The sequence below is a fragment of the Chiloscyllium plagiosum genome, unplaced genomic scaffold (genome assembly GCF_037043375.1).
Source record: "Chiloscyllium plagiosum isolate Xiang-an unplaced genomic scaffold, Cpla_swu_hap1 HiC_scaffold_1, whole genome shotgun sequence".
NCBI lineage: Eukaryota > Metazoa > Chordata > Chondrichthyes > Orectolobiformes > Hemiscylliidae > Chiloscyllium > Chiloscyllium plagiosum.
In genome coordinates, this window is record NW_028270139.1 from 54,420,459 (window position 1) to 54,448,440 (window position 27,982).

Genomic DNA, 27,982 nt, shown 5'->3' on the forward strand with positions numbered 1-27,982 from the left:
GCCCCTTTTAATTTTTCCCCTCTGACCTTAAACATATGCCCTCTAGTTTTGAACTCCCCTACCCTAGAGGAAAGACCTTCACTATTCTCCTTATCCAAGCCTCTCGTGACTTTATAAACTTCTATAAGGTCACACCTCAACCTCCTATACTCCAGGGAAACAAGTCCCAGCCTATCCAGCCTTTCCTTATAATTCAAACCTTCCAGTCGGGATAACATCCTTGCAAATCTTGTCTGCACCTTTTCCAATTTAATAACATCCTTCCTACAGCAGGGTGACCAGAACTGCATGCAGTACTCCAAACGTGGCCTCACCAATGTCCTGTACAACCATAACACTGACATCCCAACTCCTATACTCCATGGTCTGACCAATGAAGGCAAGTGTGCCAAATGTCTTCTTCACTACCTGTGATACCACTTTCAAGAAATTATGTACCTGCGCTTTAGGTCTCTGTTCAACTAAATGGCACCAAAATTGTGAAAGTTTGGTTTTGAGTATCTGGAGCTATTTACAATAGAACAGAGAGGATGAGATTTTTTATTTTAATTATGAATTTTAATTTTGATAGAGCTAAAACAGAAAGACTATTTTCTCTAGTTGGGGACTCAAGCACTGATCGATTTTAAGTTGTTACTAAGAATGAAATCATGATTTATTTAAATAAAGTGGAGTTGAACAAAGAATGTTTCATGGCATTGAGTATTTAAAGCAGAAAATGGACAATGCTTTAGTGGTAACATTAATATGATGAGCTAATTGGCTGCCTTGTGGGCTTTAATGTCTATCATTCTATGGTTGTTACTACTGGGTATGCATTCTAAACTCTTAATGACGAAGTGTAGTCACTGCCTGTCAAGAAATGTCCAAAGCAAGTTGCCAGGGATTTGAGGTAAACAATATTAAGGGAGCATTTAAGAAGTACAACTATCTAATTCTTGGGTTAAATAAACGCTGTTGTTGCTCTCTGTGAAATTGTGTCCTCTTAAATGATTTAGCTGCAGAATCAGTCTTTATCCATGAGTATTACAACTCTCAGCTAAAATAATAAGTTCAACACTAGGCTAATGGGAAAGGCTGAAATCTTAATAAAGGTCTTAAAACGCAAATGAATTGATAAATACAATCTTGCCAATTTGAAAAAAATCTGTGATCTTTCGACTTTGTTTAAATCTTTAAGTCATAAAAATCTTGCAGAGTTGTAAAGAAAAGAATCAAAGCACAGCAATTTTGATTGAATAGGTGACAAGGATCATTTTGGATATTTTAATGGCACGCACCTTAGTACAGAAACACTGAAGGACTGACAGTATAATTGCACCATTTAAAATTTGAGTTGACTACAATGTACATTGACTATTGCTTTTTGCTAATGAAAGAATGAGGTTTAACTGGGGACCAATAATTTGTTACAGTGAACAATACCTTATATTTTGAAATGTTATTTTTAAGAATGTTGACTTCTTCCTGGATCTGTTTCAAATGTTCATGCAGGTACCTAGAAATTAGAAAAAGAGGAACTGAAACCATGTGACTTTGCCCTTGCTTTCCTAAAGACAAAACAGATTGACACGTTTTCAAAACTGGATTGAAGGTACTACAAGGCTACCTTTCTAAATGTGAGCTTGAACAGTGCACTTTTATTGAAGGTCATGCTCAGAGCATCAGTGATCTCATTGTCATATGTCAACTTGCTCTTCATCACAACAAATTATTGTATTCATACTGATTCATTTAATATATTTAAGATAGTTTGCTCTAATATTTGGAAGTTTGTACTTAAATGGAATAATCAGCAATATTTTCATTTGCACATTGTACTATCTTCATTAGATGCTGTCAGAGTCCTAGCCCAGATCGAGATCAATCAAAGGGCCAGAGCTGCAGACAAGATCGATCGGAGACACACAACCACAGAAAATGTCTCAGAGAAATGAACTTACAGCCAAGAATTATTACCAGAGTTGACCTGTAGAAAGAAATACTTGTTTTACATGACCACCAGAAATCTCAAAGCATTGTAGAGGCAATCACAGAATCACAAAATGGTTAAACCACAGAAACAGAGCTACTCCATCCTTTCTTCCTTTTTTTAAAAAAAGTCAGTCATGGGCATCATTGCTGTCCCTAGCCTCCCCTTAAACTTTAGTTTTTTCTTTATTCATTCATGGGATGAGGGTGTTGCTGGCCAGGCATTATTGCCCATCTCTAATTGCCCAGAAGGCAATTGCTATGGGTCTGGAATTACATATAGGCAAGACCAGGTAAGGGTGGCAGATTCCTTCCCTAAACAACATTAGTGACCCAGATGGGTTTTTCCAACAGTTGCTAATGGATTCATAGTTACCATTAGGCTCTTCATTTGAGATTTTTACTGAATTCAAACTTCACCATCTGCCATGGCAGGATGCAAACCCAGGTCCCCAGAACATTACCTAGGCCTCTGGATCAACAAACCAGCAATAAAACCACTAGGCCATCGCCTCCCCTACTGAGTGGCTTGCTAAGCCATTTAACAGAGCAATTTCAGGTAATAATCTGATTTCCATCTGAATCCTCAATTGAACCTGCTTCCAGCACAGTTACAGACAGCACATTCCAGATCCTAACCACAAACTTCATAAAAATAAAATCATTCTTCTGTCACCATTGTTATTTTGGCCAATTACTTTCAAATCTGCCCCCTCTCATTCTCAATCTTTTCCAGTGAGAACATTTCCCCCACATACACTGTCTAGAATCTTCAGCATTTTGAATATCTCCATCAAATATTTCAAACTTCCCTTCTGAGGAGTTCAGTTTCAACTTCTTCAATTTCACTCTGTAACTGGAGGTCTTCATCCATGAAAACATTCTCAAGAATCATTTGTGCACTCTCTCAAGTGTGGACTTTAGCTGCAGCTGAACCAGAATTTTTTTTTAACATAAATTCATTGCTTTTGTATTCAATGACCCTATTGATAAAACTGAAAATGCCATATGTTTTATTAATCATTCTCTGAAGCAATCCTGCCACTTTCAATTATTAAGGCACACTCTTATACCCCTTTAGAACTTTGCTCTTTGATTTATATAGTCTCCCTGCATTCTTTCAAAATGAATCACTTCACACTTCTAGGTATTAAAAGTAATCTTCCAATTGTTTGCCCATTCTGATAACTGTCACAACCCTGATGGGGAAAGTACACTGGAAATCAAGCCACACTATTCTACGAACCATCACAAATATAAAAATGACCACCTGAATCATAAAGATGGTTAATTTGTCTGACATTGACTGCAATCTAGGACAAAAGAAATTCAGAATGGATTTCATCAATTAACAAAAATTATAAATAAATGTATCCTTTAACAATCTGTAAAACAGATTACTTAAACTATACCCCTTCAAACCAAATGTGCACATGTGCGCTCATAAAAGGGCAGAGAAACATAGAAAATAGGAAATACAGGCCCTTCAAGCCTGTTCTTCCATGTAAAATTATCATGGTTAATCATCCAATTCAGTACTTTCTCAGACAAATCAGACAAACGACACAGACAGCTCTAAAGAAATATCATAGGCAGAAACAAAGGCAGAAAAGAATGAGTCTGTAGATGAGTCTGATCATGCAAAGAAGAAAGATGAATGATATGGTATATAAATCATAGAGTTGGTATGATGTTAAATATGTAAACAAATTATCCCAAAGACTGAGGTATCAAACAGCATATCTGGTTGGAAGTTCACAAGAGGCAAGTTACTGATCTACTAAACATGTCAAGGACAAAAGGGTAATGAGGGAGCAAATAGGGCCCCTGAAAGATCAGCAAGTAAGCCTTTGTGTGGAGCCGCAGGAGATGGGGGAGATACGAAATGAGTATTTTACATCAGTGTTTACTTTGGAAAGGACATGGAAGATACAGAATGCAGGGAAATAGATGGTGACACCTTGAAACTTGCCCATATTACAGAGGAGGAAGTCTTGAAATGCATAAAGGTGGATAAATCCCCAGGACCGGATCAGGTGTACCCTAGAACTCTGTGGTAAGCTAGGGAAGTGATTGGTGGGCCTCTTGCTGAGATATTTGTATCATCGATAGTTACGGGTGAGGTGGCAGAAGACTGGAGGTTGGCTAACGTGGTGCCACCGTTTAAGAATGGTGGTAAGGACAAGCCAGGGAACTATAGACCAGTGAGCCTGACGTCAGTGGTGGGCAAGTTGTTGGAGGGAATCCTGAGGGACAGGATGTACACATATTTGGAAAGACAAGGAGTGATTAGGGATAGTCAACATGGTTTTGTGTGTAGGAAATCATGTTTCACAAAGTTGAATGAGTTTTTGGAAAAAATAACAAGGAGGATTGATGAGGGCAGTGCGATGGACGTGATCTATATGGACTTCAGTAAGGCGTTCGACAAGGTTGCCCATGAGGGACTGGTTAGCAAGGTTAGATCTCACGGAAGACAGGGAAGAACAAGCCATTTGGATACAGAACTGGCTCGAAGGTAGAAGACAGAGGATGGTGGTGGAGATTTGTTTTTCAGACTGGAGGCCTGTGACCAGTGGAGTGCCACAAGGATCAGTGCTGAGTCCACTATATTTTGTCATTTATATAAATGATTTGGATATGAACATAGTAGGTGTAATTAGTAAGTTTGCAGATGACTGCAAAATTGGAGGTGCAGTGGACAGCGAAGAGGGTTACCTGAGATTACAACAAGATATTGACCAGATGGGCCAATCGGCTGAGAAGTGGCAGATGAAGCTTAATTTAGATAAATGTTAGGTGCTGCATTTTGGGAAAGCAAATCTTAGCAGGACTTATACACTTAATGGTAAGGCCCTAAGGAGTGTTGCTGAACAAAGAGACCTTGGAGTGCAGGTCCATAGCTCCTTGAAAGAGGAGGTGCAGGTAGATAGGATAGTGAAGAAGGCGTTTGGTATGTGTTCCTTTCTTGGTCAGCATAATGAGTAGAGAGGTTGGGAGGTCATGTTGTGGCTGTACAGGATGTTGGTCAGGCCACTTTTGGAATGGTGCGTGCAGTTCTGGTCTCCTTCCTATTGGAAGTATGTTGTGAAACTTGAAAAGGTTCAGAAAAGATTTATAAAGGATGTTGCCATGGTTGGAGGATTTGAGCTATAGGGAGAGGTTGAATAGGCTGGAGTGTCGGAGGCTGAGGGGTGACCTCATAGGTTTATAAAATCATGAGAGGCATGGATAGAGTAAATAGACAAAGTCATTTCCCTGGGGTGGCGGGGGAGTCCAAAACTAGAGGGCATAGATTTAGGGTGAGAAGGGAAAGATATAAAAGGAACCTAAGGGTAGTGCATGTATGAAATGAGCTGCCAGAGGAAGTGGTGGAGGCTAGTACAATTGCAACATTTAAAAGGCATCTGGATGGGTATATAAATAGGAAGGGTTTAGAGGGATATGGGCCAGGTGTTGGAAAGTGGGACTAGATAAGGGTAGGATATCTGGTCGGTATGGACAAGTTGGACCAAAGGGTCTGTTTCCGTGCTGTACATCTCTTCGACTCTATGTCCGCATTCTTTAAAGATTTATTCATGGGATGCGGGCCAACATTTATTGTCCATCCCTAATTTCCCAGACAGCAGTTAAGAGTCAACCACACCACTGTTGGTCTGGTGTCAAATGTAGGCCAGACCAGGTAAGGATGGCAGATTTCCTTTCCTAAAGGATTTTAGTGAGCCAGATTTGTTTTATTTCTGACAATCGACAATAGTTCCTTGGTCATCGTTGGACTCTTAATTTCAGATTTGTATTGAATTCAGATTCCACTATCTGCCATGGTGGGAACTAAACCTGGATCCCCAGAACATTATCTGGGTGTGGATTAATAATGTAATGATAAAACGACTAGGCCATTGGCCCTCCCCTCCCCACCCTTCACATGCACCCATCCCCCCCCACCCCCAAACTCAAATTTTTCAGCTGTCTTATTTCACCTTTTGCTAAGAACATAATTACTGGTACAATTACAAAACTCAAAACAGTGTCCAATATTAGATATCATTCACAGTTTGGACAACATTTACTAAGTAATCCTAAATGTCCTGAAGAAGGGCCTGTGCCCGAAACGTCGAATCTCCTGTTCCCTGGATGCTGCCTGACCTGCTGTGCTGTTCCAGCAATAAAGTTTCAACTTTGATCTCCAGCATCTGCAGACCTCACTTTCTCCTCAAAGAATTATGCTGACAACTGGTTTAAGATTGGCATTTGGACTTGCTGTGAGGTGCACTTGTGTGCACTGGATATTATTATTATTATTGTACATGGCCCTATTGATTGATATATACATAACGCAACCTGTCTCAACTTAGCAAAATGGTGACAGCCATTCCCTAGTTCATTCCTCTGGCACTGTCTTGACCAATGAGAGTCAACTGTGTGTTTAAAATTTAAACAAAGTTTGTCAGTTAACAGATAGTCATCTAGCTGGTACATTCTCCTTCCCACTATCAGTCAGAATCCATTTGCCAACCCATCAGCACTTTCCTCTAATAAAGCATTTCCATTGTTTTTGGTGTGCTAGTGAATTGTCCTGATAAGTGCAAACTGAAAAGTTTCAAAAAAATGTAAACTCTGTTTCCTGCAATTCAATGTCATATCCATGTTGCTACTGTCTCTTTTATTATATTTCCAATTATATTAGCACTAAATACTCCTAAAGCTGAAAAACTAGACATATTTTTTCATCAATATATAACTATTAATTGAGATATGACACGGCATCTTATGTGTCTGGAATGGAGTTTGATGGGGTTTCTGTACAGAACTACTATCTTAAGTAAACACATTTGCAGTATATGTTGCCATCTCAAATCTCTCCAACATACTCATTGCATTTCAGTGTGCACAGCAGCCAACCTACCTCATAAGGGAGGAGGAGGAGGAATATCTGAATGGTTTCCTCCAGACTTCAGTTATGCCTTGTAGGGAGATTCAGGCTCAGAATGAGGTTGATATGATCAATAACGCACTGAATAAAGAGAACCCAGCAAGATGGAGAATGAGGATCTGCAGCAACTGATGCTATCAAATAGGCACAATGTATTACTGCCTGTAAACACAATGATACGGACTTTTGGTAGACAGACAGAAGGATGACTGTAGCAGTTTGAAGCCAAAGGTTAGCCAACAGGTGGAGTTGGAAATGGTGGTGGGGAAAGTGATAGTTGTAAGTGATCCACTAATTAAGGGGATAGATTGCACTTTTTGCAAGCAGCAGTTAAAGTTTCATAATGTGTGTTAGCTATCTGGTGCCAGGCTAAGTATATAAACTGCTTGATAGGATATTGAACAGAGATGGGGAAAGTAAGACAATATAGACACATGGTCCTGTCAGAATACCAGGAGCTAGAAGATTGATATAAAATCAAGCCTTGAAGGCTTATAATCTTTGGATAATCAAGGTGCCAAATGATTCTGTTTTTGTGTGTCATTTTCTGATCTCCTCTGTCAACTTTGGCAAATCCTGGTTGTGATGTCTTCTTAACTTTCCCAAAGAAGGCTTTCTCCCCCTCTAACTCCCCTACATTTTTCACTTTCATGTAATTTGCCACTGAAACACAGATTTCAAACAGTACAAGATTACGATCATGAGCACATCTCAGAAAATTGAGTAAAAATAATTCCATTTCTGCCAGAACAAAACTTGCTTTTAACCATTCGGGTGTAAACTGGACCCATTTCAGATAATCTACGCTTCAGTGTCAACAGCTATTGTAATTTAAGGATGACATTTATGCTCCTATAAAACATCACTCCCTGGCTGCGATATTCAAGTGAGAATGAGACTGTCAAAAGGAAATAAAAAGAAAAATGAGTTTTATTGTGAGATGTGACCTTTTAAGCAGAAAGAAAGAAATGGCAAGATTTGAAAATGAGGTTTAAAAATAGTACACTGGCCATTCTTTTCTAAGCAGATATAGAGCTGGATATTAAACAGGAGAGTGTTATGGAAAGGAGACAAAGCTTTTCTGACAAGCTGTAATCAGCACAGAGGAGGCCATTTACGTTTATTATCCATGCTGTCTCTCTGCAATAGCAACTCTGTTAGTCCTACTCCCCCAAGCTTTTCCCGTGACCTTGATGCTTTTTCCCCCCTTCAGATAATGATCCAATTTCCTTTTAAAAGCCACAATTGAATTGCCTTCCACCACCTTTCTCAGGTATTGCAATCCAAATCCTAAAAACATTTTCATCCCATCAGCAATCGTTCTTTCACAAATCACCTTAAAATCAATGTCCTCTGGTTTTTGACCCTTTTGCTAATGGGAATAATCTCTCCCTATCTACTCTGTCCAGATCCCGATTGATTTTGAACATTGCAATCAAATATTGTCTCAACATTCCCTTCTCCAAATCAGCTCCAGCTTCTTCAACTACCCAAGTAACTGAGAATCCTCATCCTTGGAATTATTCTCATAAATCTATTCTCTACCTTTCCCAATTCCTTCACATCTCTACTAAAATCATGAGCACTGTGTCCAATTCCATGTACAAGCTGAGCCAGTGATTTATAAAGGTTTCCAAACCACGTTGTCTTTTCAACTGCTTTCTAAACCTGTCTTGCCACCTTCAACAACTGGTGCACTCAGGTCCCCTTTGCTCCTTTACCAGTTTTAGATAAGTATCCTATTTTGTATTGATTCCTTATTCTTCCAAACAAAATATAACACTTCACTCATCCAGACACTAACTGACCCCACTTTGCTCAGTTGACCAGACGATGCAGGGTTACACTAACAGCAAGGGTTCAATTTCTTCACTGGCTGAGGTTAGCATGAAGGAATCTCCTTCTCCATCTCTCCCCTCACCTTAGGCATGGTGACCCTCAGGTTAACCCAACACCAGTTGGCTCTCCATCTCTCTACTGAGTCCTCTGGTCTGGTATGGTATGCAGTAATAAACAATTGGTTGAATGTGTCTTTTTTGCCATAATTAGATTACTAAACCTCTTCCAGTAAATGAAAAAGTATGGCATTACATTCCTGTTGTTAATCTAATAAATATCAGATAGTCTCTCAGTGAGGCTTTTCCAGCTGTCCATAGCAAGGATATTTTCCTTCTGAACAACATAGTGTTAAGTCGAAGGAGGAAGCTGTGAACAGTATTTCAGTTCCTACCACTGCCATTCATTTGTGCCCTTGTGTATCAGCCAGCCCAGACTACAGTTGCATCTGCCGAGGTTCTGGAATCCAAACCCAGGCTCAGATCAGAACCACTCAAGGCCATCCTGTAAGGCCATCTGCAGGCTAGCCACACTGCAACTGCAATAATACTGGGCAGCACAGTGGCTCAGCGGTTAGAACTGCTGCCTCACAGGACCAGGAACCAGGGTTCAAGTCCACTCTTGGGTGACTGTCTGTATGAAGTTTACACATTCCCCCCGTATCTGTGAGAGTTTGCTTCAGTTTCCTCACATAGACCAAAGATGTGCAAGTTAGGTGGACTGGCTGTGCTAAATTGCCCACAGTGTCCAGGGATGTGCAGGCTAGGTGTGTTACCCACAGAAAATGCAGGATTACTGGGATGGGCGGGGGAGGTGGTTGGGTCTGGGTGGGATGCTCTTCAAAGGATCATAGTGAATTCAATGGGTTGAATGGCCTGCTTCCACACTGTAAGGATCTATGTTCTAAAACGAAACAGCTGTTTTCTCATTCCCCACCTATATTATCCTTCAATTCTCTCCTTTACAGTTCTCCTTTAAGTATTTCAGCTGAAACTGACTTGTGCAGGTTATCAATTGGACAGAAACCCAAAGGTCAAATATTTATGTTGTGACTGGGTTAAAAAGCAACAAACGGCACAATAACAGTTTCTCTTACTTTTGGTGAGTCATAACAATATAATCCTCTCCCATGTGCTGCCCTGTGCATCATCCTAAAATCATTCTCTTCCTAGAAAAAACTTTTATCTGTAAATGCAATTCAATTATGGGTGGCATTCTGCAAGAATTTGTTCTCAGTCCTATTTTGCTGATTCTTGACTTATGCCAATTTGTATAATTTTGTTCTATTTAAATTTCAGCTTTAACTGTTTCTGACAGAGAGTACCAGGATTATCTATGCTATAGCTTGCAGGTAAACCCTGGACTTTAACCCACAGCAAACAGTCTCTTGAAATCTAATCCAGATTTTAATGCTGCTAGTTTATCCATTTTGAATTTCACTGGTTAGAATATGAATGAAAGGGTGCTATGTAAATTAAACTTTTAAAGCAGAGAAAGGATGATATTCAGGATTTACCATGAAAATGAAGCAACAAGATTTCATGGTTTTCATCAAACAACAATGTGATACATGCTACATCAATAATACAATCTACAATATATGTACAACTTGATTTCTAACAGAATCTCATTAAAATTCACACTTTTGCCATTCTCGTTTGAAACTCTTCCTCCAAAGCCATTCCATCATGGCCCACCTAAACAACTGCTTCACCCTCCTGTCCTCTGTCTACACTCCCTTGAACACCAAAACTGCACTCCTGTACATACTCACAAGCACAATCCAGATTTTTACCGACGGTTAATTTCACTGAGCCTGGGTTTTCCGAGCTCCAGTCTTAATCATGTATGAAGCAAATACTGCTTGTGACTTTTCAACCCTCATTCTCTCAGCTGCGCTAACGTATTAATGTTCACAGCCTTCTTCTGAGCATCTGACAACTTCCACCAAGACACAGCCAGCTGAACTTCCCAAATCTCCAGGACTTTTCTCAGTTCTGACTGCGCAAAGCTGTTCAACTGCTCTTGACTTCTCACTGTGTCCCCGTACTCAGTAAAGTTAAATTTCTCTGCAATGTCACTAAAAAACAGCACTTCCAACATGCAGTCCCTGTCTCTGTCTCTTTTTCCAACTATCTGGATCCGGCTGCTTTTCCATGACTGAACTATCCTAAGTGACTGTTGAAACACTTGTTACAAGCACCTCACCAACTGCTGGGCAGAACTGAATTCTGTCACCTAACTATTCTTTTAACTCTCTGTACCCTGGGGTGTTATAATGTTCACAAAAATAAATATTCACCACATCAGCGAAATGTTATTTTCAATGCTTAGGCACATTTGGTAGGAGGGAACTAGTCTGTCAGTGCCCTGAAACAGTTTGCAATGCTTAATTTGGAATAGTGGACAGTGAAGAGGGTTATCTAAGACTACAAATTGGGCCATGAGGCTGAGCAATGGCAGATAGAGTTTAATTTAGGTGAATGCAAGGTGTTGCATTTTGATAAGGCAAATCAGAGGAGGACTTACACAGTTAATGATAGGGCCCAAGAGAGTGTTGGTGAAGACAGACCGAGGGGTGCAGGTACACAGTTCATTGAAAGGGGTGTTACAAGTAGACATGGTGGTGAAGAAGGTATTTGGCTCACTTGCCTTCATTGGCCAGACCATCAAGTATAGGAGTTGGGATGTCATGTTACAGCTGTACAAGACATTGGTAAGGCCACATTTGGAGTTCTGTGTACAATTCTGGTTATCCTTCCGTAGGAAGAATGTTATTAAACTGGAAAGGATGAAAAAAAGATTTACAAGGATGTTATCAAGACTAAAAATCACACAACACCAGGTTATAGTCCAACAGGTTTAATTGGAAGCACACTAGCTTTCGGAGCGACGCTCCTTCATCAGGTGATTGTGGAGGGCTCGATCGTAACACAGAATTTATAGCAAAAATTTGCAGTGTGATGTAACTGAAATTATACATTGAAGAATTGATTGTCTGTTAAGCCTTTCATCTGTTAGAATACAGTGATAGTTTCACTTCTTTCATGTGTAAATCACAAAACCCTTTTTTTTAAAAGTTGCATTCTCGGGTTAGCTGTTAACAATGGTGATAGCTAGACAATATGTTGAAGGTGTTAGCCCCCTGTGTTATCTGTCTATGACCAGATGTTTAGATTGATTCCAATCTAAAAAGTGAGATAACAGAGTTTTACATAAATTCATGCAGTTTTTGAGCTCAGAGTTCGACATGAATGTATGTGGTTTTTGAGCAAAGTGCAATGTAACTCTGCAAGTACAAATTCACCACATAAAATATATGTGTGCATGTGGGTCTTTGTCTGTCTGTGTGTGTGTGTGTGTCTGTCTGGGGTGGGGACGGACGGACGGAGGACGGACACCTCAGCACCACACTCTACCGCAAACCCACAGACAACCTCACAATGCTACACTTCTCTAGCTTCCACCCAAAACATATTAAAACAGCCATTCCCTATGGACAAGCCCTAAGCATACACCAGATCTGTTCAGATGAGGAGGAACGTGACGGACATCTGGAAGTACTCAAGGATGCCCTCATGGAAGTACTCAAGGATGCCCTCACAAGAACGGGGTACGATGCTCAACTCATCGACCGCCAGTTCCGACGTGCCACAGCAAGGAACTGTAATGACCTCCTCAGGAGACAGACACGTGCTGCAACTGACAGGGTACCCTTCGTTGTTCAGTACTTCCCAGGGGTTGAAAAATTACGCCATGTTCTTCGTGACCTGCAACACATTATCAATGAGGATGAACACCTCACCAAGACCTTCCCCACACCTCCACTACTTGCCTTTAAACAACCGCCAAACCTCAAACAGATCATTGTTTGTAGCAAACTGCCCAACTCTCAGGACAACTCCATACAACCCTGTCACTGTGGACGCTGCAAGACGTGTCAGATTGTGGACATAGATACCACTATTACGTGTGGGAACACCTCCCACCTTGTACATGGCAGGTACTCATTTGACTCAGCCAACGTTGTCTGTCTTATACGTTGCAGGCAAGGATGCCCTGAGGCATGGTACATTGGGGAAACCGAGCAAAGGCTACGACAACGGATGAATGGGCACCGCACAACAATCAACAGACAGGAGGGTTCCCTCCCAGTTGGGGAACACTTCAGTAGTCCAGGACATTCAGCCTCGGACCTTCGGGTGACCATCCTCCAAGGTGGACTTCGAGACAGGCAGCAGAGGAAAGTGGCCAAGCAGAGGCTGATAGCTAAGTTCGGTACCCATAGGGAGGGCCTCAACCGGGACCTTGGGTTCATGTCACATTACAGGTGATCACCATTGCACTACACATACACACACAGATATTCCTACACACACACACTCTCATATACACACGGACACAGGTATACACAGACGCGCACACAGACACACACACACCCTTATAGACACACACACTCCCACACATGCACCTCCTCACAGACTTAAGACACTCTGCACTCACCACACACACACACACTTTCTCACACTCACAACCCCCACCCCAGACAGACACACACACACACACAGACAAAGACCCACATGCACACATATATTTTATGTGGTGAATTTGTACTTGCAGAGTTACATTGCACTTTGCTCAAAAACTGCATACATTCATGTAGAACTCTGAGCTCAAAAACTGCATGAATTTATGTAAAACTCTGTTATCTCACTTTTTAGATTAGAATCAATCTAAACATCAGGTCATAGACAGAGAACACAGGGGGCTAACACCTTCAACATATCGTCTAGCTATCACCATTGTTAACAGCTAACCCGAGAATGCAACTTTAAAAAAAAGGGTTTTGTGATTTACACATGAAAGAAGTGAAACTATCACTGTATTCTAACAGATGAAAGGCTTAACAGACAATTAATTTTTCAATGTATAATTTCAGTTACATCACACTGCAAATTTTTGCTATAAATTCTGTGTTACGATCGAGCCCTCCACAATCACCTGATGAAGGAGCGTCGCTCCGAAAGCTAGTGTACTTCCGATTAAACCTGTTGGACTATAACCTGGTGTTGTGTGATTTTTAACATTTAAAAGAAATGTGTACAGCTACATGGATGGGAAAGGTTTAGAGGAACATGGTCCAAATGTAGGAAAATTACCTGGTTCAATTTATTAAACTGGGCTGGCATGGATGAGTTGGGCTGAAGGCTCTGTGTCTGTGCTGTATGATTCTACAACTCTATGACCTGAATGTATGAGATAAAAGATTGGGACTGTTGAAGAATTGCATCAGCACTTGAACCATCTGGAAGAAAAAAGTGGCAAGTAACATTCACACCATACAACTACCAGGCAATGACAATCTCCAACAAGAGAGAATCTAACCATTGCCCCTTGTCAATCAATGAAATGACCGTTGTCAAATCTCAAACTATCGACATCCTAGAGATCACCAATGAGCTCAAACTGATCTAGGCCTCCATGTAAATATTGTGGCTACCAGAATAAATCTGAAATGAGGGATTCTGTAGTGACCAACTCAGCTCCTGCATCCTCAAAGCTTGACCATTATCCAAAAAACATAAGTCAGGACTATGATGGAATACTCCCCACTAGCCTGAATGGGTGCAGTTCCAACAATACTGAAATTGCTTGACTCCATCCAAGACAAAGTAGTCCGCTTGAATGGCACCATAGCTAACACACTTACCATTGACATACAGTGGTAGTAATATATACCATCTGCAGTAGCTCACTAAGGCCCTGAGACAGCACTTTCAAAACCTTCAACTTGCACCACCCAGGAGAAGGGAGCAGAAGTGGGAGAACACCATCATTTGCAGGTTCCCCTGTAAGCTCCATCCCATCCTGCCTTGGAGTTACTATCACTGTTCAAAGGAGGAACTCACTTCCTAACATTCAGGGTATATCTACAGCTAAACAATCACACTTGTTCAAGAAAGCAGTTCACCACAACCTTCTCAAGGGTAATTAGGAATGGATAATAATGATTAGCCCTTTCAGCAATGTCCACATACCATGAATGAACAAAAAGAGAAAAGGGTAATCCTGATAGATGCTGAATTAGCTAAAATTAAATTATAAATGAAACAAATAGAATTTGAGAATTAAAAGCAGAAATGAAAGAAATTGAATTGGAAAGATATGACAGAGAAATACAGAACCTTTAATTAGCATACTAAAAGGAACAAGAAAAAGTTTGAAAGAAAAAAAGGAAAAAGCAAAGGCAAGTCTTGGATTTTAACAAGAAAATAAATGAGAAGGTATGAACTGGACAAAGAAAAATTTGAATTAAACAAACAGGGCTGCCGGTAAACCTTGCAGAAGATGCAGAATTAAGTCCTGGCTTTGATCTGATGAGGAGCATTAATTTAATGGCTATTTTACTGAGAAGGGATATGAAATGTATTTTGCCTCATTTGAGAAAACTGTAGTGGCGGAAAAAAAATTGGATCATTAGACTGCAGAATCAATTCTAGAAAAAGTTTGCAGCTGCAATCATCTCTTTCTGAAGAACAGTTTTTGTGATTACAATACAGTAAAAGATGCTGTTCTCAATACTTATCAGTTTGTGCCAGATGTTTATCCTCAAATATTTTAAAAATTCAAAAAGAAACAGAACCAGAGTTTTGCGGAACATGCTGAAGAAAAGGAAATTACTTTTGAAAGGTAGAATCTGTCAATAAAGGTTAAACAGGGTTTTAAAAACTAAGGGAGATGATTCTGATGGAAGAATTTTAAAATAGGGTATTTTTGTGAATAAAGTCCCACCGGGAGACCAGAAAGTCTCCAAGGTAAGGAAAACTGCTATAATGTCAGCCTGATTATAAGCTGTCTCATAAACATTTTAATATCAAGCCATTGTTGTTGAATTCTGATAGCAATGAGGAAAATGTCCTAGGGAAGCAAAAAAACCCTTCTCGGAGTAGTAAGAGCCACCACATTTAAGGCTGATTGAAAAAGATTAACATCTTATCTTCATTGTAAAAAAAATCCAGATTAATTCTGAATTTTGGACATTAAAAGACAAAACTGTAGCATTTGTAAGATTACACAGCATTGCTCCTGAAATGCAGTCCGAATGAGTGAAGGTAATGACAAACTAATATGTTCTTCTGTATTTTGTAATATGGTGGAGCGGGGTGCAGAAAATGATAGAAGTTTTCTGCTTAATGAAGTGTCCTCTCTTTGTGCATCTTTTCTACAGTTGTAACATTGTATTCCTTGCTCTGTTCTACTTCCCTTATGCACCTTGTATTCTTTATTCTTTTATTCATTCACCAGATGAGGGTGTCACTGGTTAGGCAGCATTTATTAATTATCCCTAATTAAACAAGAGTCAGCCACATTAGCTGTTGGTCTGGAATCACATGTAGACCAGACCAGGTAAGAATAGCAGTTTCCTTCCCTAAAGGACATAAGGGTGGGTTTTTCCAACAATCGACAATGGATTCGTAGTCAACATTAGATTCTTAATTCCAGATTTTTTTATTGAACTGAATTCAATTCCACCACCTGCTGTGGTGGGATTTGAACAGAGGTCCCTGGGATATTATCCAGGTTTCTGCATTCACAGTCCAGTGATAATACCACTATACCATCATCTTCTCTATATGCTATGATCTGCCTGTACTGCATGCAAAACAAAACTTGTCACTGTACCTGGGTACGTGTGACAATAGTAAATCAAAAAAAAAATCAAATCTTTGTGGAGGAAGCTAATTGCTATTCTTAATGGATACAGGAGCAGCATGGTCACTGATGTTGGCAGTTATTGAGAATTACTCTCTTGAAAATTCCCTAAATAAAAATGGATGGTTATGAGGTTAGTGGTGGATTTTTAAAATTTATATGTTTATATAAGTTAAATTAAAATGCACCTTGATTACTATTCATGTGATCATTGGCATGTGGTTTTCTTTATTAGGGAATGAATTGGTTGGAGACCAGGTATCACTGTCTGCAGTGATTTTGGGGAAGCACACCGAGATTGTTGAAACCAAAGTTGTACAAGAAAAGCCGAATGACGTTAAGAACATCACAGGCTTTCTGTAAGTCTGCTGTGAGAACTAATATTATGACCAAAGATGTGTCCAAAGGGTTAGAAATTCAGCTTGGCAATCCTATAATGATACTGGAGCATCAGGTTGAAAAGAAAAATGTTCAGGGCGAGTGGTGATGAGTTAAAACTGTCTGAATTAGAACACATGACAAACATGAGCAAGGCTTAGAAAAGTAGCTACAAACAGTACTCAAAGCAAATGACGAAACAAAAGAAATTAATGCTTTGAAGAAGAGTACAAAAAGCTGAATTGAATCCCAACACAATACACCTGCAAGGAAGGAGATATATTCTTGAAAATAAATGAATACCTCAAAATGATGAGGCATCAAATCTTGCTGAAAGGGAATTAGACAAAGTTTGAAGTCAAAAGAAACAAAGCAAAATGAATTTAAGAACATTTATGAACTAAGTAAAAAGGAACAATCAAGCTTTCCTAGATTAATATCAAAATATCCTGAACAATGTATACAAAACAGCCAGAGAGAAGTTCTTTTGACAGAAAAATGATCTCTTTGCACAGAAAGAGGCAGGGCTAAATATATGTCTTCAAGAAAATTCGACTGAAGGGTTAAGTCATAGAACTTAGAGTTAAAAATACAGTCAAATAGTCACAGAGATGCACAGCATAGAAACAAATTCTTCAGTCCAATTCGTCCATGCTGACCAGACATACCAACCCATATCCTTCTAAACCCTTCCTATTCATTTACCCATCCAAATGCCTTTTAAATGTTGCAATTGTACCAGCCTCCACCACTTCCTCTGGCAGCTCATTCCATACACGTACCACCCTCTGAGTTGCCACCCTGAGGTCCCTTTTAAAATCTTTCCCCTCTCAACTTAAACCTATGCCGTCTAGTTTTGGACTCCCCAAACTAGGGAAAAGACCTTGTCAACTTACCCTATCAATGCCCCTCATGATTTTATAAACCTCTATAAGGTCACCCTTCAGCCTCCAACACTCCAGTGAAAATAGCCCTAGCCTATTCAGCCTCTCTCTACAGCTCAAACCTTGAATAACCTTGAATGGAAACAGGATGAGATTAATTCATTTGTTCTCAACAATTCAAATGTTTGTCTCATTGAAACCTTTCCTCCCCACAGACAAGGCCATGAAAAAAATATATAGCCATGACAGAAAATGGAGATCAGCAATTAGCACTTGAATAGAGCCGTCAGAGTCTGTTTTTAAAAAGAAAACCTGACAGCAAGTTATTATTTAATTTTAAAGTAGAACAAAATAACTTGTTGAGGACAGAACATAATGAACACTGTCTGGGACTTCTCCTTGGATTCCAATTCACAGCCACCAGCACCTGCAGTGTTGTTCTTGATTAAGTTAACCAGACCAAATAAGCTGTAAGCTTTGGGCCCATCAACATCAGCAGTCCCTACAGGTTTTGAAAAGTATCATGAAAATGAGAACCAAGGTCCAACCTTTTACCTAAGGACCTGGAAAAACTGTAAGAACTATATGGAAAAAGAGATCTTTTGCAGAGACTGAAAGGAAATAGATCAACCAGTAGTAAAAACAACTATTGTTGGCAATTCACACAAGTTAACTTTAAATCAAACAATCGCATGTGGTAAGTTGAGACAGATTATGTCCCATAGTATTGCCAATTTGAGATGTTCAGTAGTGAAATGTGGTAAAAGAGAAAAGAATGTTAGAGTCATAGAGCCCTTCAAGCCCAACTCATCCATGCTAACCAGGTTTCCTAAACTGAATACACTTGTACAGTGTGTAATCATTTAGTTGTCAAAATGTTTACAATATTCTAATTGGTTGTGTTTTAACAGTATCATGCAAAAAATGATTACTATGGTACAACATAGTTATGTTTTAAAATGTCCCCTCTAACTTGAGTTGAAACAGATTATTCTGGAGACAGCATGGTGAATCATGAGCAGCACTTCAGCCTGGAAACAAGCTGATGTTATCCAGTTGCCATGGGGGCAAGAAACCCAAACAGAAACCCATTGAATTGCCAAGTGACAGTTTTCACACTGTCGCAGGGAAAAAGGACAGTTCCTTTTTGAGTGGCAGGGAGAGTGAAGGTACCATGCTGTGGAGAAGTGTAGAAGAATGGAATTATATTCATGATTCGGAGATGCCGGTGTTGGACTGGGGTGTACAAAGTTAAAAATCACACAAAACCAGGTTATAGTCCAACAGGTTTAATTGGAAGCACACTAGCTTTCGGAGCGACACTCCTTCATCAGGTGATTGTGGAGGGCTCGATCGTAACACAGAATTTATAGCAAAAATTTGCAGTGTGATGTAACTGAAATTATACATTGAAGAATTGATTGTCTGTTAAGCCTTTCATCTGTTAGAATACAGTGATAGTTTCACTTCTTTCATGTGTAAATCACAAAACCCTTTTTTTTAAAGTTGCATTCTCGGGTTAGCTGTTAACAATGGTGATAGCTAGACAATATGTTGAAGGTGTTAGCCCCCTGTGTTCTCTGTCTATGACCAGATGTTTAGATTGATTCCAATCTAAAAAGTGAGATAACAGAGTTTTACATAAATTCATGCAGTTTTTGAGCTCAGAGTTCGACATGAATGTATGTAGTTTTTGAGCAAAGTGCAATGTAACTCTGAAAGTACCAAAAAAATTCACCACACAAATATATGTGTGCATGTGGGTCTTTGTCTGTGTGTGTGTGTGTCTGTCTGGGGTGGGGGTTGTGAGTGTGAGAGAGTGTGTGTGTGTGTGTGTGTCTGTGTGTGTGTGGTGAGTGCAGAGTGTCTTAAGTCTGTGAGGGGGTGCATGTGGCCAAGCAGAGGCTGATAGCTAAGTTCGGTACCCATAGGGAGGGCCTCAACCGGGACCTTGGGTTCATGTCACATTACAGGTGATCACCATTGCACTACACACACATACACAGATATTCCTACACACACACACACATACTCTCACATACACACGGACACAGATACACACAGACGCGCACACAGACACCCACACACACCCTTATAGACACACACACTCCCACACATATACCCCCTCACAGATTTAAGACACTCTGCACTCACCACACACACACTCTCTCACACTCACAACCCCCACCCCAGACAGACACACACACACACAGACAAAGACCCACATGCACACATATATTTCTGTGGTGAATTTTTTTGGTACTTTCAGAGTTACATTGCACTTTGCTCAAAAACTACATACATTCATGTCGAACTCTGAGCTCAAAAACTGCATGAATTTATGTAAAACTCTGTTATCTCACTTTTTAGATTGGAATCAATCTAAACATCTGGTCATAGACAGAGAACACAGGGGGCTAACACCTTCAACATATTGTCTAGCTATCACCATTGTTAACAGCTAACCCGAGAATGCAACTTTAAAAAAAAGGGTTTTGTGATTTACACATGAAAGAAGTGAAACTATCACTGTATTCTAACAGATGAAAGACTTAACAGACAATCAATTCTTCAATGTATAATTTCAGTTACATCACACTGCAAATTTTTGCTATAAATTCTGTGTTACGATCGAGCCCTCCACAATCACCTGATGAAGGAGCGTCGCTCCGAAAGCTAGTGTGCTTCCAATTAAACCTGTTGGACTATAACCTGGTGTTGTGTGATTTTTAACTTGGAATTATATTAACACTAAGCAGCATGCTTGTGAGAGTTCATTTTCTGTCTGAAAGGAAGGGAACTAAAAAGTCTCTTAGAAATCTAATAGACAGGTTGTCATTAAGGTGATAAAAACAAAACTGGATCCAGACAATTCAGGCTCAATGAAACAATTTCCCAGAACACTGGAAATTCTGACCTTGCAATGCGAAGAGAAGTGAGCTTACTGGAGAGCTGTCAGTTATTGTATGACGTGTTCCTGTAATGCTAGGTATCTGTCAGAAGTGCAGCACACTGCTAAAAGATTTCATAAGACATATCACAATTGCAATAATTAGTCAAAGTAAAAGTGCTTTACATTAATTTGGTGCATTAGTTAATTAATGTTTGATCTCTGTAGATTTTAGTTTGCTTGTGACAATATCATAAGACCATAAGACATAGGAGTGGAAGTAAGGCCATTCGGCCCATCGAGTCCACTCCGCCATTCAATCATGGCTGATAGGCATTTCAACTCCACTTACCCGCATTCTCCCCGGAGCCCTTAATTCCTTGTGACATCAAGAATTTATCAATCTCTGCCTTGAAGACACTTAGCATCCCAGTCTCCACTGCACTCTGCGGCAATGAATTCCACAGGCCCACCACTCTCTGGCTGAAGAAATGTCTCTGCATTTCTGTTCTGAATTGACCCCCTCTAATTCTAAGGCTGTGTCCACGGGTCCTAGTCTCCTCGCCTAACGGAAACAATTTCCCAGCGTCCACCCTTTCCAAGCCACATATTATCTTGTAAGTTTCTATTAGATCTCCCCTTAATCTTCTAAACTCCAATGAATACAATCCCAGGATCCTCATCCGTTCCTCGTATGTTGGACCTACCATTCCAGGGAATATCCGTGTGAATCTCTGCTGGACACGCTCCAGTGCCAGTATGTCCTTCCTGAGGCGTGGGGACCAAAACTGGACACAGTACTCCAAATGGGGCCTAATCAGAGCTTTATAAAGTCTCAGTAGCACAACGGTGCTTTTATATTCCAACCCTCTTGAGATAAATTTTATATTCCAACCCTCTTGAGATAGCTTGTCATGTCTGCGAGTTGAAGGGAAATTCATCTTTTATTAAAATTATTGACCTCTACAGGAATCATAAGAGAAGATTTTGTGAAATCGCATGCTAACACTCATCTCCATTACAGGAGCACAGAAGTGCCAGCGCACAGAAAGGGATCATTCAGGTTTTCATCTCTGCACTGCTTGCAATGCATCTAGCACCATTTGCCTATTTCCTCCATTCAGAAGAGGAATGAATATAAAATAGAAAACTGGGGAAAATATCCCTATTTTTCTCACATATTTAGGATAAATTGCATATATTAAATTATATCATCATGGCCATACGTGGTGTGAAGGATTATTTATTTGCAGCTGCCAGAAGTAAACAAGAAAGGAAATCTTCAGTCACCTGTTCTCCATGCACAATGCATCCACGTCAATGATACGGTTTTCATGCCCTCCAAGAATATGGTTAATCTCCTGATTTAGGCGGTCAGCTTTCTCCTGGTAGAAAGATCGTTCGACCTTAACATCCTGCAGCTCATCCACTGCTGCTTGATAATCATGATCCAAACGTTCAATCTGCAAAATAAAAGCAGAATCACTGGGGAATCACAGGACTGTTGGATACATATTTAAACTGTTCACTGAAAACATCCTAAAATTATGTGAATTCAATTTCAAAAGCTAGAAGCAACTATAAAAACATTGAATTTTAAGGCTAGATTTAATTGTTTCTTCTATGTATTTACACTGTGAGCTTCCAGTAAACAGGAATGAGCCTTCGTATAATTGTTCACTTGTGGGTTTTTATTTATAGATTCAGTTGTCATTTACAAGCTGAAGATTCTGCAATTTATGTAACTGGGAAATTGAAGTTCCAGAGGTACTAGTCTTATAAAGGGTGTTCTACATTTGCATCCACCTGATTGTTCAATTATTTATCCAAAATAAATTTTGTGTTCAATCCCCATTGTAATGACTGATCCTATTCCAACTGACAGCTTCTGAATACCTTACCTAATTTCCAACATGAACTGAATAGGTGAATGGCCTCTAGCTCCCTAATGACTCAAATGGTTGGATTCTACAGAGTCCACAGGACCGTTCCTTTTCTAATAGGTTGAGGGAGTAAGTGGGGTCTTACTTAAGCCCACCCACAATCCCAATAAGTAAATGGTGGGAACAGATTTAATTGCTTTCAGCCAAGAATTTCACTCCTTTCTTGGGAGGAAGTCCCCAATTTAGACAGTTGCCAGCAAATTGGAGGCTTGCCAGCTTTGTTGTCCCCACCTTACCAGTGAGACCACTGGCAATGCCAGGACTATACATAGAACCACCATGCCCATGCCCAATGGCCCAGATAGGTCTGAGCTCAGAGTCCTCAATGAATTGTGTTGGGAAGAGGGGGGAATATCATTGAGAGTGGAGGCCAATACTTAGGGTTAAAGGGAAGAATGACATTTTTTGAGGAGGTGGGGTTGAGTGAGATACCTCCAATGGACCTGTGGGCATGGCGGGGTGCACAAAGGGGTCTCCCCTCCATTGCCCTACACCAGTTGATACAAATAAAGCTGCTTAGTCTCATTCATGCTGTGTCCCCAATCCCCACCGTCACAGGTAACATCTCGGACATCGGTCACTTAAAGTGAATGAGCAGCTGACATCTCTCTCCTCCCCTGCCCAGTAACAGTTCAACATCTCGGGGAGGGTTGGTCAGTAGATGGGGAAAGGCCTTCTGCTGGATTTTATGTTTCCCTCACCTTCAGGAGAACAGAGTCCAGCCTCACGATTCAAAGTGCTAAAGATGCATGGAAGTCGAATTTGAACGCAGAATTCTTGGCAGTGTGAAGGAACGGAGGGATCTTGGGATCCATGACCATAGATCCCTCAAGATTGATAGTTTGCCAAGAAGGCGTATGGTGCGTTGGCTTTCATGAGCAGGGGAATTGAGTTTAAGAGCCATGAGGCTATCCTGCAGCTCTAGAGAGTGCTTGGTTAGAACATGCTTAGAATATTCTGTTCAGTTCTGGTTGCTTCATCATAGGAACAATGTAGGAGCTTGAGAGAGGGTACAGAGGAGATTTACCAGATGCTGCCTGGACCGGAGGGCATGTCTTATAAAGAATGGTCAGGGAACTAGGGCTTTTCTCACTGGAGCGAAGAAGGATGACTGGTGACTTGATAGAGGTGTACAAGATGTTGGGAGGCATAGATAGTGGGGATAGACAGCGGCTTTTTCCCATGGCGAAAAGGGCTATCATGAGGGGACATACCTTTAAGGTAATTGGAGGAAGGCTTAGGAGAGATGTCAGAGGTAGATTCTTTACTCAGAATGGTGGGTGCGGGAGTGCACTGCCAGCAGTAGTGGTAGAGTCAGATACAGTAGGGACATTTAAGCGACTCTTGGATAGGCACATGGAAGATATTACAATGAAGGCTATGTAGGTTAGTCTGATCTTAGAGTAAGATAAAAGGCCGGCACAACATCGAGGAACGAAGGGCCTGTATTGTGCTGTACTGTTCTATATTCTATGTTCTATGAAATCATTTTTAATCATCAATTCACGATTCTGAACTCTTGCAGCATTTTGAGTGGACAGACAGGTAGTTCAAAGGAAGTATCAAATAGCAGGAAACAAAGACAGACTGAGAAGTAAATTCCAATACAAAACGTTGCAAGCTTTGTTCAGATGGAGAGCTGAAGTCTGACAGAACTGTTTTCCATCCAAACCCACCTCTAAAATATCCACTTCTGGCTTTCACGTTGGCTTGAAGGTAAACAGGAAACTAACCCGTTCCATTCACACACTCTTAAATTTCAGCTTCCCAAATATTCCCAGAAAGCTACATGGAAATGAGGACTTGGTTGATTCAGATGAGGGTTTTTACACATGCCTCCTGAATCCTGGTGTCTGCCTGACAAGCTTCTTCAAATGGCCATTCTGAACTACCTACAACCTTCTCTCTTCCCAGTACTTCCAATCTTCCCCAATATAAAGCCCAGTACCCACCACATCATCTCCCCCCACTACAAGGAAGTTTCAGGTTTTTGTATAAATTTGTACACAGGCTTGCCATTCGAAATTGGTTGTAAGCTGTGAAAGGGTGAGGTCATCAAGCAGGGCATTAAAGAAATCAAGAGGTCATTAAAGCATGGGTTAGATCTTAGTGTGTTGGAGAAGAACTAATGGAGAAGGCAGTATTCTGGCAGTGCAAACCAGTAGTGTTGAAAATGGAATCAGTGGCGGAGGGAGTGCTCAACTCCGAGTCATACATTACACTAAAACCCTATCACTTAAGACAGGTTGAGGAAGTTGATGGAAAATATTTCTGGTTTTGCCTACATTGAGCTGCAGGGAATTTTCACTGATCCAGGTTTTAATGGTGGAGTGTTATTGGGGAGTACAGAGGTAGTCTTAGAGAAATGCAGAAGGCTGAGTTGAGAATCATCAGCATAAATGTGAAAACCAACCCCGTAACTTTGTTTGGATAATGCTGCCAAGAGGGGATGAAGAGGAAGGGACTAATACAATGCATACAGTACACTAGAGGGGCAGACACAAAGGGAAACATGTGGGATGGCATAATGTCTTTGCTACAGCAGGCAACAGTGAGACCCTGGTCTCCCTCACGCCGTGCCCCCACTGTCACCAGTAACATCTCGTGCCTTGGTCACTTAAATGACCGAGGAGCTAACACCTCCCTCCTCCCCCCCGAGTAACATTTTAACAGCTTGGGGAGTGGATGGGTAAATGGGGAAAAGGTTATTTGCTGTATTTTACAGAGTACGCCTTCAGGAGTAAGTAAACGCCAGTCTCATGACTCAATTGCTGAACCTGCATGAAATCACCTTTACAACACCATCTACCATTTTGAACTCCCATAGCACATTGAGTTGTATTAGAAATGGAATTAATGGGGAGATGATGGTGGGGACATGGGTAATGCTCAGGCCCAAGTCACACACTAGACGTATGACTTTGACGGATACAGTCTAGTTGCTTTGTTTCGATAAAACTGAGCTGTTGGGTAGTGGACACAAATATTCTGCCCTCATTTTATGAGGGCAGAATATATGATTGATAATAATTTAAAAAAGTAAAGTATAACTAGAATAATTAGTTTCTGGACTAGTGGTGCTGGAAGAGCACAGCAGTTCAGGCAGCATCCGAGGAACAGTAAAATCGACGTTTCGGGCAAAAGCCTTTCATCAGGAATACAGCTTTTGCCCGAAACGTCGATTTTACTGCTCCTCTGATGCTGCCTGAACTGCTGTTCTCTTCCAGCACCACTAATCCAGAATCTGGTTCCCAGCATCTGCAGTCATTGTTTTTACCTAGAATAATTAGTACCTGTTCATGTGTTTTTTCCAACTGCTGAACAAGGTCCTCACGTTCATGTGCAGGAAAATGACGAGCTCCTACTTCTTCGTCACCTAAACGCTGTTTGGCAATCGTCATTCTTAGGAGCTCAAGACAGAAAACAAATCATTAACACAGCCACTACTTTAGGATCACTGAAGAAGTCAAATTCAATTTTTAACCGAAGAGTTTCTTACAAATATTTTGGAGATTGCATTCTGCTATTCTGCCCCTTTTTTCCAAAAGCATCAAACTAGTGGCCTTGATCACCATGCAAAGAGCTTCTCAGTCTGAACAACACTTTGATCTTAATAGTTCTTTATGATGTATTTTTGATACCAGTTGGTTGTAAAGATCAATAGTCCTTTCATAGTACATTAACATAAGAACCTTTAATAGAAGTTCATTGATCTTGCTGTGCAGGCGTTCTCAAACAGATTGATTTGAAAATTTTGCATTTTCTCAATACTTCCAAAGTATATTGCAATTGAAACCAGTTGGAAAATAAGAACTATAAATACCATAACCTAGTAGATAGGTCAACCTTTGCCCTCATAAATAGCTGGTGAAACAATGTAAAATCATTAAATTTATGAAATCCAACCCCTACTTCCCACGAGGAGTAACAATTTCTGCTTTATTCATGGCAGGTATCAAGGCAGCAGGTTAACTGGCTCAGGAGAGGTGGATTCATCATTATTCGTTTTGATGAGGGCCTTTTCTTGCAATTTGAGCCATAATTTGAAATGAATGCTTCCTGAGTTTGGGATTCCAGGGTTTCAATATGTCATCAAGATAAATGAAGGGATGATTGAACCACTGAACCATTGTGGCAACTGATTAAAGATCAAAACTTCCAATGTGAACAAGGTTAAAAATCACACAACACCAGGTTACAGTCCAACAGATTTATTTTGAAGCTCTCGCTTTCGAGCGCTCCTCCTTCATCAGGTGGTTGTGAAGCAGGACCATAACACTTAGAATTTATAGCAAAAGATTACAGTGTCATGCAGCTGAAGTGATAAACCGACTCAGTGCTCATGGCTTCTTTTCTCACTCCCCTCTGGGAAATGGTTTTTTGAGATTACCAATAGTGAGAGACTTGGTTTGGAGATGTTGACAAAGAGAACTTCAGAACTGCTGACAGCACAACTGCATTTGATAGTTTTCCTCATGTGAAGTCCAATGAAACCCATAGCTGCAAGAACATCGTATGAAGTGAGCTGCAGAAAGTGGAGTACCAGGAAACTCATGCGAGGCACAATTCACCTCATAATTGTTGGATAGAAATCCAACTGCACTGACCTCGCTAAAGAGTGGTTTTCCGAAGAGTATGAGTATCTCATCAGCTGGTCTTAGAATGAGACCTGCTCCCTGTTAGATGTCATGTCGATATGTATGATCAGTGGCTGTTAAGGTCACCACTAGCCTCTATTTCTTCGCTTATGGCTCCTACCAGGGCTCTAGCAGAGACTGAAAGAGGGTCGCACAGTCAGATGAGGTGAATGGCTGATGAATTATCTTCCAGGTCTGGGAAGTATGTAAATGCACCCCATGAATCCAAAGCAATAATGAGCATCCACTCTGGCTCACATTTCTAGTTAACTTCCCCCAAATGCAGGGTTCCACCACTTGCAGCCCAGCAATCCAAGCATCACCTGAGTAACAGGAGCATTTGCCAGCTGCAAATTATTTCATTCCATCAATACTCGGTTGCTGCGCAATCACAAGAAAAAGGTTCCCACAAGTCAGTGGCACACTGCCTGGGTGCTGCCACGATCCTTTCTTATTGCAGCAGTCAAAATTCTGATGTGTTCTTGCCTGGAAGCAGCCTTAAGAGACAGCTTCTAAACTGTAATGGACACTCCTTTCAAACTTGATGCCTTGTACATAAGAGGAACCCCACCATTAAACACCAAGAGTACTGCAACTAGTCATTGAGAATGCTATCCACTTGCTCAATATGTGCTTTAAATAGCTTTCAGGTCTGAAAGGGTCCTTCAATGCCCGCACACAAGTACTTCAAGGACAAATGTTTTATGCTGTGTTCTGAACAACATCTCACAACGGGAAGTAATGCTTCAGATCTCAACACCAAGGAAGGCAGCCAGAAGGAAATGCAAGTGAAAGAG

The 27,982-nt window shown here is 40.6% G+C and overlaps 1 protein-coding gene across 5 annotated transcripts in view; it reads right to left on the reverse strand.

Moving 5' to 3' along the window:
* LOC122551618 (coiled-coil domain-containing protein 149) overlaps positions 1-27,982 on the reverse strand; it is a 149,814-nt gene that overhangs the window by 52,190 nt on the left and 69,642 nt on the right. For all 5 annotated transcript variants that reach the window (XM_043693847.2, XM_043693837.2, XM_043693826.2 and 2 more), the window contains exons 5-7: positions 25,842-25,958; positions 21,896-22,068; positions 1,426-1,498 (exon numbers count right to left, since the gene is read on the reverse strand). In XM_043693847.2, coding sequence (XP_043549782.1) covers positions 1,426-1,498; positions 21,896-22,068; positions 25,842-25,958 — 363 coding nt within the window. The remainder of the gene's footprint in view (positions 1-1,425; positions 1,499-21,895; positions 22,069-25,841; positions 25,959-27,982) is intronic.